Source organism: Dipteris shenzhenensis, chromosome 31 (genome assembly GCF_047967505.1).
Source record: "Dipteris shenzhenensis isolate YYH24624 ecotype China chromosome 31, Dip_SZ_1.0, whole genome shotgun sequence".
NCBI classification, from domain to species: Eukaryota; Viridiplantae; Streptophyta; class Polypodiopsida; order Gleicheniales; family Dipteridaceae; genus Dipteris; species Dipteris shenzhenensis.
In genome coordinates, this window is record NC_141626.1 from 20,245,377 (window position 1) to 20,255,905 (window position 10,529).

Sequence of the window (10,529 nt, forward strand, 5' to 3'; positions counted from 1 at the left end):
GAGATCAACTTGGTATAGAGTTAGAGATAGACTTGTTTGGCATGTTAGACTTGGCTCAGGATGAAGCCGTTGATGTAAATTCTCTTCATTGATTTTTTTCATCTCAAACTTGGACATGAATATATGAGCTTCAAAGGCTTGATGTACATGCTCTTTTACTTTTATTCTCTCAAAGGATCAAACATGTGTGAAAAGGAAAAAAAAATTATCATTGGAAAAAACTATATTTTAAAGTCGGTTTGGGAAAAAACACTCTATAAAATGTCGCTATAGGAAACTATCTCAGTGTCGCTATATAGCGAGCATTCACAAGTCTAATAAGTATCACTATATAGTGACCATTTACAAGTCTAATAAGTGTCACTATATAGCGATGCACTTTAAACATCACTATATAGCGACACTTAATGAATCTCGCTTTGGTTACCGATGATTAGCGCCCTGTGCATACTAAATGTTGGTGCTTAAGCATCAGAATAGGGCCCGTGTGTAGTAGTGAAGCCCTCTTTCCACAAGCATACATAAAAGAGTTATGCATGTAGATATGCATAAAAGAGTTATGCGTATGAAACATATGCATCAAATCTTTATTCATATGAATTGAGCATATGATTACTGCATTAAATTTTTAAATCTTCATGCATGATGCTTTATGCACGACCATCAATTAGAAGGAAGGAACAATGCATACAACCTACCCGATCTCATTTATGAATGCTTAAGGCATTGAAAATTCAACTTAAACATGCATGCAAGGGAAAGGAGAAGGAAAGGATCGAGAAAGAGAAGATAAAGAGAAGGAGAAGAAGAAGTAATGACTATGGGAAAATCAAGAAATGAGAACGGGGATATGAGTGAGAAGGAAAAGGAAAAGGGAATGAGAAGGAGAAGAAGAAGGAAAAGAGGAAAAAGGAGAAGGTAAAATGGAATGGGAAGGAGAAGGAGAAGGGAGAATGGAATGGGAAGGAGAAGGAGGTAAAACATTCGTAGTGCATCTATACACGTGGCTACTAGTGCATCTATAGGTGCGGGTGCACATTTCAAAAATAGCTTGATGTGCTATTAGACGTGCTCCTACACAAAGTCTCGACAAAATCTGACAACAACACACTAACCGACCCCCACTCAAAACAAAAATAATAACAGACTGATCGACCCCCACATAAAACAAAAGTGCCCAAAAACATTCTTTCTTTCATGTGAAAGAGGACGAATCTGAAGAAAACAACTTTCCACAAGTAAAAGAAGCATCATAGATTGAGAGAGAAGAGCAACTGACAAGAGACTTATCTTGGATAGAGGTATGAAAAGCTTCTTCTCCTTCTTCTCTTGTGGCTTTCTTCTTCACCCTCTTCTCTTGTATGCTTGGAGATGAATGTGTATGCTTGGAGATGAGGTGTAGATGCTTGGAGAGTGGAGGTTCGGGAGGAGCAAAAAAGCTCAATCATGGTATTGTGCAGAAATCACAGGTCAATAAACAAACCTCGAACGTGGTTATGTGGCATCCAACATGCCTTACTCGTTCGAGGTGTGTGGTAGCCTACGTGTGCATCCAAAAATCTTGATTGTGGTATTTGGGCACGACACTCTGTGCACCCATGGTAGTGTGCTGGCAAGCCAAATACCTCGATCATGGTATGCATGGATGACACATCGTGCATCCATGGCATTGAATTGGCATTCCAAATACCTCAAATGAGGTATGTTGACGTAGCATATGTTTTAGCATTTGGTGACGCAAGTCCTACGTGATATGCCTGCGTGGTTTTTGTAAATGTTGATTTGTTGCAAAAGTACCTCAATCGACGTATGTTGGCATAAAAAACCTCGATCGTGGTAATTTCATGGATCCTTCACATGCATAGGTGTTGCATCAAAACCACGATCAAGGTGTGGTTCTGCATGTCTCACATGCATACTTGTGTGAAAGAAACCTGGAAGTGGTATGTTCATACATCCGTCGCATGCATGGATGTCACATCAAATCCGCTCTCGAGGTATTGATTATATGGTATGCTGATTTGCCATGTCAATTACCACGATCGAGGTAATTGACTATGATAAACCATTGTCGTTACCACGGGGATGCTGACACGTGTTCGGAGGTTTAGTCCAAAACCAGGATCGAGGTGGCATTTGTAATTTTTCGACGGAAATCACTGACGGACATCTCGGACAGACATGGCAAGCTGAGGCGGTTTCCACATTACATAAGAAACAATCCTACGAGCATGAGCTCACTGCTCGGCATTGTGTTCTTGGTTGAGAGTAATTTTAAACACAAAAGTCAGTAACAGAGTGCACGTGCACTGTGCAAATTATTTCAGATATTGTAGTCGTATCTCTGCTAAGATTTTAATGCATGTGATTCTGATTGCATGAATTACAGCAGAGGTTCAACATTCTGTTGTGGAATACATTCTATTATGGAATAGGTGATCATAGATCTGATTCTTGGTTGCGATATACATATGATCAGCGGTTTCACATTCTGTTGTAGAGGAGGTGGCCGGTGCTGTAATGTCGGCGACTGGGAGTTGCGAGCGCTGATCAGGGCGCTCAATATGGGGACGGAGATGGAGATGGGACTGGTGAATTCGGTACATGGCAATTCAGACGTTTCTCGCCTGGGGTGTCAGCAGGAGGAGCAAGCTTGCTCATCTTCACCATCGAACTGGCGAAGGCGGAGAAGAACGCGGATTGGCTAGTGTTGTACTCGGTCACAAATGCCTTGGACAAAAGGTCCACGAATAGCGTCCCTGATGTTGAATTATATAGCTCCTCGTCGGACAACAGCAGCCCCCTGCCTTGCGTCAATGCCGTAAAGTAGGCATTGTCGAAGACATTGTTTGTGATGTAGTCCAAATTAGCTAGCACGTTGCCGTCTCCTCCTAATGGACAGATGGATTGTAGGTTCGGCAGATAAAGTGGGTCTATCGTTGGGTCAGGCTTGCCCGTTCCATTGTAATTATAAAGACGGTTCCTAAAGGAGAAACATTTAGCGCGTCCAATTGTGTGAGCTCCTGTCATGCAAAGCAAAAACGAAACCATTACACCTCTGATCGTTCGTTGAGAAGTCATTCACGTAATACGTAATCCTATCCATCAGCAACGCATTAAAAGAAACATGCAATCTATACAATGGCAATTACAAGCAACGGAAGAGCAGGCTGCAGATCAATCGCTTGCTGTACTGGTGGATAGCATTAGTATACTGGTGGATAGCATTAGTAGCTCCTTTGATCGGGTGATTGGTGTGCCGTTTATCCTAAAGAACAGAAATTATGATCAATAACCAATTCAAAAAAGAAAAAAAGTAGCAGCGTACCGGATAAAGCAACCATGTCCTGGATGCCAAAGCTTTTGTTTTCAAATTTTGCAAGAATAGTGTCCAAAGAATCAAATGGCGATGGAAGGTCTGTATTGGCCTCGTCCGGGTAAGATTTTAAGCTATCATTTCTTCCTAGACGGACTGGCCATCCCTGTCCCCCAGACTGCAGTACAAAGTGAAATCGGTCATTGCAATGGGTTCTCCGTACAAATACATGGTCCAAGAAGTCGACCAAAAGCAAAAATCTTGGGCACTCACAAGTACGACAGAAGCATTCGCAGCTAACGTAAGAATGTCCGCGCAAGATATGACGTTACCGCACGCATTCACCACGGCCGCCTTTATATTGTCGATGATTTCAAACCCGCGTATAGAATTGCGGTTAGGGAATGCCAACTTTTCCCCGCCGTCGAGCAAAACAGATGCATCGCATCCCTGTATCATCTTATGTTAGGTTAACCTGGGAAAGAAGCAGCCTTCAATGCTACTGCGGCATGAATGGAAGCTAAGTCGTACGGAGACCCGAAATGACGATTCTGGGAGCTCGATTAGAAACGTGAGCAATGAAACAAGACGGGCGATTCCCTTTCGTCCGATGAAGAACCCCATCCCTTAAGATATACGCAAGATCTGTGTAGTGCGACTCTATTGCCGGCAGCTAACATTAGGATTCCAAAAGGCAGAGTTATCCTGGATACTTACATGAACAAAGCAGTCGTGAAAGTGCAAGCGTAAAAGCGAGGCTCTCATTCTAGGATCCGTCTGTATTGTAGCATTAACTTCTCTGACGACGATGGCGTATATGAAGTCATTCGAACAATAGTGAGGATCATTGGGACCTGTTGTCAATAAGTCTAAGAGGAAATCGAAGAAGTTATAAGAATCAGCTTGGGCGCAAGAGGACATCATAAGGATCGCGATGCAGCCAAGCAGGGCGAACTTTGAATACACCGTCGTTTCTCTGACGTTCCTCATCAGAAGGAATGAGCTCCGAGTCTCGGACCTTCGAAGCTCTGTCACTCTGTGAAAGATACCGCAAAATCGTTCGGAGTGTGCTGAATCAAGTGCTTGCTAGCTGCTGATCAGAGCGTGGGAATTACGACTTAGCTTGTACGATTTTTGTAGCTGTAAGAATGCTAGAAGAAAAATAAACACGTAATGACAGCTCAAAAGACATGAGCGCCGGGCCTGCGAGGCTCAGAAAGATGGATGGAAAGCGGCCTGCGATCGAGCTGGACGCTGGATCGTGGAGGGGGAGCTTCCCAATCCCACGACGTTGCGAAGAAGTGGATCAATCAAGCGTTATTGTCATTATGAGCTGCAAGCGCGAGACCCAACATTTCAAATTCGTACTGTAACACAAGGATGCGCACGAATTCTTTTGTTGAGCTTATTAATCTATGGAGGCAGCTCAGCTGGAAAGGCTTCGATTGCAAATTATCCACGATAAACGATGCACATCTCGATTGCACCACGCGGTTCGTTGCGTTTCTCTCAACTCGTTTCGTCACCTTTGATTGAAGTCAATCCAATTATGTATCATCATTGAGTTGATCCCATTGGTCTCTATTCTCTCATATCAACCACGTCCCTCCTCCCTTAGTGCACTAGCAAACCCCGATTATTATGCCCTAAGCACATGATTAGTGATCATTATGCAACAAATGCACCGCTCCTTAAGCACATGATCAGTGATCATTATGCAACAAATGCACCGCTCCTGCAGAGAGTTGTATGATCTTATCAACTCCTCAATCATAGGCACTCATTGAGGAGAGTTAAGGATCTATAAGATGCATGATGTATTCTGATTAGTATGCAGTTCATTTTTCGTACATTGTGAGAGCTTGTGCGTTTTGTGAGTTGTGTGCATTCGTTCAGTATCGTTTCCAGTTCATCGTATCGACTTGTCCCTGTATTTGATGGTACCAGTTGGCTTTGAAGCCTGGAAAAGGATGATGACCTTATACCTCAAGGGTGAGGGATACTATCCAATTGTGAACGGGACCGAGAAGAAGCTTGACACATCGGCAGAGGCAAAGGCATGTAGTCACGTGAAGATAGAGCTTTGGCAGCAATAGGCCTGAGCTTGAAACGAGGGATCGTGCTCGAAGCAAAGTGTAACACAAGTAATGGATTATGGTAGTGGCTCATCCAAAGGTACAAAAAATGTTCTGAGGTGCAAGCATTGTACATTTTTCACAAACTTGAGAATTTGCAATATGTTGATGGAAAGGACCTTTGTACTCACGTCCGATTGATGAAGGAGCTCTTCAATCAATTAGCATGTATTGGGGACACATACAATAGCGGTAGAAACCCAAACTTAATTAGTCGCTTCCCAATTTGTGGTATAATTTCTGTAATACACTAATGACAAACAAATCTCTCACTTGGGAGCAAGCAGCAGGTGCGCTTTAGGAAAAGGAAATGATGTGCATCGATTCATTAGGTAGGGTAAGTGTTGCTATTGTCACATAAAGGGACACTTCGAATTTGAATCCCATACAAAGCTTGCTGATCTAGAAAAGCAACTCAAAGAATTCAGAGGTTCATCTAATACATCAAATTCTAGTTCTGACAAAGTGCACATGCATCATGTACACAAAGTCCCTTCATCGTGTTTTCCTTCCAATGTCAGGTTGATAGACTATCTTTTTCTAGACTCATGTGCAAAATAGGATATGACATATCATAGAGACTGATTTTTCTCATTCAAGCATTTATGCACTTCATTAGGAAAAAAGGGAGCTCATTAGTACAAATGGGTGATGATTCAGAGCATGTGATTGAAGGAGTTGGTGACATTGAATTTTGACTCTCTACTGGCAAAACGTTGCAACTACATGGAGTTCTTTACGTACCAAACCTCAAGAGAGATCTCATTTCCATTGCTCCACTCACACATATGGGCCTCACTGTCGAATTTATTATACATGCATGCTTCATTCACCATGAGCAGACTAGACAAGGAGTTGCACAACGTATCCCGACGCCAATCTCTTGAGTCTTTTTCTACTCACATATGCCAATGAAAACAAAAATGTGGTACTCTTGGCCACAAATGGGAGCAATGCAGATCTATGGCGTAAACACTTGGCTCATGGCAATATTTAGTCCATCAAATACTTGCAGAATAATCATCTTGTTCATGGACTCAGTCTGACTGGTCCTCCTTGACATCGTCTCAAGATTCTCCAGTGGTCGGACAATGGCGGAGAGTACCTCAACAATTATTTTTGTAATTTTTGCAAGCAAGAAGGCATTGTTTGACAGCTTACTATCCCTTGCACTCCTCAGCTCAATGGAATTGCAAAGTGCAAGAATCGCACTACTAATAACTTTGCTTGTACTATGTTGTTTGACAGTCACCTTGATTCTACATTTTGGGCTAAAACTATTCATACAGCTATATATATTTAAAATCAGCTTCCCAGATCAACTCTTACTACACAACTCCTTATGAACAATGTTATGGGACCAAGCCTAATATATCTCATCTCTGCATTTTTGGTTGCCAAGTTTTTGCAAAAATCAATTCTCCACACTCTGGTAAATTTGACCCCAGGAGTCATAAAGCAATTTTTATTGGATATCCTCCACATTGCTTTGGCTATAAACTTTGGAATCCTTCTAAATCTCAGATGTAATAATGTAACATCTAATTCGAGAATTGTAACCTCAAAAAGAGAACTCTAGGGGAAATCTTTGAAAGATTCCCTCTTTTTCATGTGAATTTTACGTTTATTTGAAAAAGATGGCCTTTTTGCGCAACAGTTTTTGAAAAAATACATAAAAACCATGCTTTTATGAAATTTTGCCGACAGTTTTTTTGGAAAATGGGCACAAAAACCTACACTTGGAATACCAAAATTGCAAAAAATACATTAAGTTTTTAAAACCAATACAGTAAGGGCTATGCATCCAATGCACATAAAAGGACCATGGCATAACACATTTCAAAATCCTAAAAAGGTACAAATCACATTGTTGCACAAACATACATGCCACTGATCCTACAAAGAACAGTACTCATCCTCTGATCCTACACCTTCAAATGCACTAGAGCCTAAGCTTTGTGCAGTAGAAGTTGAAGATCCTTCCTCCTCTAGGCTATCCACTAGAACATTCTCCGAGTCAACCTAGGCAAGTTTAGCTGCCACCCTCTTTTTTGCATGGCGTGTCTTGGCTTCCATTTGTTCATTGCATCCGATTAATGTCTTTGGAATTTTTTGGGATATTATGTATTGTGTCTCCTTTGGCAAATGCTCGGCATGTGTTAATTGAAATGCATATACCAAAAGATCTACCTCACCCAATTGTAGAGTATCAATTCTTGGACAATTCTTTGTCGCCCTCTTCCCTTTTTGGCCACGCTTCCTTGTTACCACCATCTCTAGGTTACATCGACCCATGAAAGCATCCATAGACTTGGTGAAAAACCAGTGCACCTCTATCGACTTGGTATTTGAACCTTCCTTTTTGACTTTCATAACTTTAGCAATCCAAAAAGAAAATCCACTAGGATCATCTGTTGCCAACACAACAACCATTAAACCCACTGCCAAGTCCTCGATGCTACCACTACACATTTCTTGAACCCTTTCCCTGGCTTTTTTGAACTTTCTTGCTCCAAGGTACATTTCTCTCTCCTCCCCAAGATAGTTCTTCTTTGAAGGTGCATGTAAATGCACACTTGAAGAAACATTCATACGTGCATTTACAAGATCTTGTTCAATGCATTGTGGCCAACTTTAAAATCTGACACATCTTGGGGGTCATTTAGTAGGTGATTGATAAGTATTTGGGATGCAAAGAATGGATTCCACCATGTCCACGCCACATCTTCAAAATATGTAGCAGCATGCTGGATTGTTTCTCTAACCTCATTGACTGAACTTATAGGGTTTACATCTCTCCCCTCCTTAATGGCTCGTTGCAACTCCCTCACGGATTGTAAAGGTTGTAAGGGTGCCACATACAACTCACGCTCTGGAACACACTTCAAGAACTTCAATCCTTTGACTGGAACCCAAGTCGGTGATGTGGAATAGAACTTCCCCCACAACAACATTGTGCCTTCTCGATCAAGCTTAACTTGTTAAGCTTCTCAATACATCGATCAATTCGCTTGTTGTCACCAAACACAAAGCGTCTGAAATCTATTGTTTTTTCCATGTTTGCAATTATCGGTTTTGGCACATATGCATCCTCAAAAATGCAGATCATTACATCCCCATCCCATGCTTCTTTCCTTCTCAGCTTTACTGAGAACCGGCTAAACATCTGATCAATATGGTCGTGTGTGTGACCCACCATAAGGAATCCTAATTTGACTTTCAGAAATATGCCTTTCTCCACAAGCATGCAAAGATATGCCAACACAACTTGATTCTTGTTCTCTCTCGATGTGTTATCAAGTTGGCCATACAACACTTTTGGAAGAGGTTGTGTAAGATTCCTCAATGCATTATTAAGAACGGAAACTGTGAGATTAGGATCATTTCTTACATTTGATGTCGTAAGATAAACCTTGGGATTAATTCACCATGGTAGATCATGCATCCAACCACGTGGTATGTGATGAAGTTCTCCTCTTTCAAGTCCTTGGGCACTCATTTGAAGTATGGAAGATTGGTCTAGTTCTTTTGATCCATCCCATCACTGATGATGGTTATGTACTTATCAGGCTATTGGTAGCTCTTCTTGCAATGCTTCACTAACTTCTTCCTTTCTAGAGCTTGCATTTCTCGATCCATTTGCAACTCTGCAATTGCTTCTCCTACAAATATAGAAAATGATTGGATGTTGCAAGCAAAAATTTTTGTCAAAACGAAGCAAAATTTCACGGCATCATTACACACACCTCTCTCTTGTCCTTGACTTCTATTACGCAAGGCCTTCACGTCTACGGATGTGGCACACACAGCAAAGCGACAAAGCTTTGGTATCTTCACGTTGTTGAATTCATTTTTCCAAATCCTACAAAAATGCTGGTATGTCATGTACTCGTCACCAGCAGTAACCATGGCATCCTTGTACATGGAATGTTTCTCATGCTTGGAGAAATTATCGGGTAAGTGTAACTGGTCACTATTTGGAAGAGCCTCGGCATGTTTTTGCACAAAGTCTTGCAACCACGAGCATACCATATTGCCATGTGGTCCATGCACTCTCATTTGTCCTATTGTACAAATGCGAGGGTCTATAATATAGAGGCAGGCTTGTAATCTTTTTAGCCTTTCATTGCCAAGACAATGTGCAAGTCTATATGCTTTGCGACAAACAATCCTTGAACCGAATGAATACTCAAACACAATTTTGTTCATATTGTTTTCCCTAGGTCTTACAGACCATGCTAAATAAAAATTTTGATCATTGTTATTCATTTCAACATAATTTTGCCGTAACACCCCTAATTTTGCAACCCCAAAAGTGACGAGGCACATTCTGCTACAACAAAGAGTATTGCAGGTCTCTTTTAGATGTGCAGTGTCTAGCATTATACGAGCTCTCCCTCTTGTGTAGCTAGACTTTTTGAGGTCCACATTCATTGGTCTTCCCTTTAGTCTCTTCTCAATAGACGAGATTGAATTATGCTTCCCCTTTTGTGATAGTCGAGGCAGTCGTTGAGATCCATCTAGATTAGATGTCCCTTGTAAGAAATAATTTCTAGCTCCAAAAATAGAACAAAGAGAGCCATTGAATGAACTTAGACATGGACAACATACCTAATAACACTTGTTGACCTCTTGTGCTTGCTTCGATATCTATTATTTCATTCTCTTCAATGGGAATATCAGGTCCATGGATTTGAGTACCTGGGCTTCTATGTCCACCATCATGCTTAGGTGAAGGAGTAAGAGACACATCCAAGGTGGAAAAAGAGGCTCCACCACTAGTACAAGATACATCCAATGTAGTAAAGGAAGCGCCCTTGGAACTATGAGAAGAAGAAATTAAGATAGACATAGTATCGAACGAACCTCCCATGGAGAACTTTGGAATGCTTCAAAGGGGATGCCCTAAAAGTGCCATGCAATAAGGAAAGGTGGAAATTATATGCCTGACCATGAAAGTCAAGGTTAGGTTTAGGGTTTTGAGCATAGAGAAATTTCTAAAAATAGAAAATTTTCTCTATAAACATGAGATTCCCACATTTGTTTCTCATTATTTCCAAATATGCCCAAGAGTCACC

General features: G+C 41.3%; 1 protein-coding gene across 1 annotated transcript; it reads right to left on the minus strand.

Moving 5' to 3' along the window:
• Nucleotides 1-2,559: 2,559 nt before the first annotated feature.
• On the minus strand, nucleotides 2,560-4,508 carry LOC147881174 (peroxidase 59-like). The gene is made up of 5 exons (XM_087402341.1): nucleotides 4,432-4,508; nucleotides 4,034-4,352; nucleotides 3,590-3,766; nucleotides 3,329-3,494; nucleotides 2,560-3,023 (listed from the first exon to the last, which is right to left on the minus strand). The coding sequence occupies exons 1-5, from the start codon at nucleotides 4,506-4,508 to the stop codon at nucleotides 2,560-2,562; spliced, it is 1,203 nt and encodes a 400-aa protein (XP_087258467.1).
• Between the last annotated feature and the right edge of the window lie 6,021 nt (nucleotides 4,509-10,529).

What these genes read in the sequence shown, in the direction of transcription:
- LOC147881174 (XM_087402341.1), bottom strand. Translation starts at nt 4,508, where the DNA reads ATGTCTTTTGAGCTGTCATTACGTGTTTATTTTTCTTCTAGCATTCTT. An exon ending in AAAATCGTACAAGCTAAGTC is followed by an intron (nt 4,353 to 4,431) that starts GTAATTCCCACG and finishes TATCTTTCACAG; the next exon opens with AGTGACAGAGCTTCGAAGGT. An exon ending in CGAATGCTTCTGTCGTACTT is followed by an intron (nt 3,495 to 3,589) that starts GTGAGTGCCCAA and finishes TTTGTACTGCAG; the next exon opens with TCTGGGGGACAGGGATGGCC.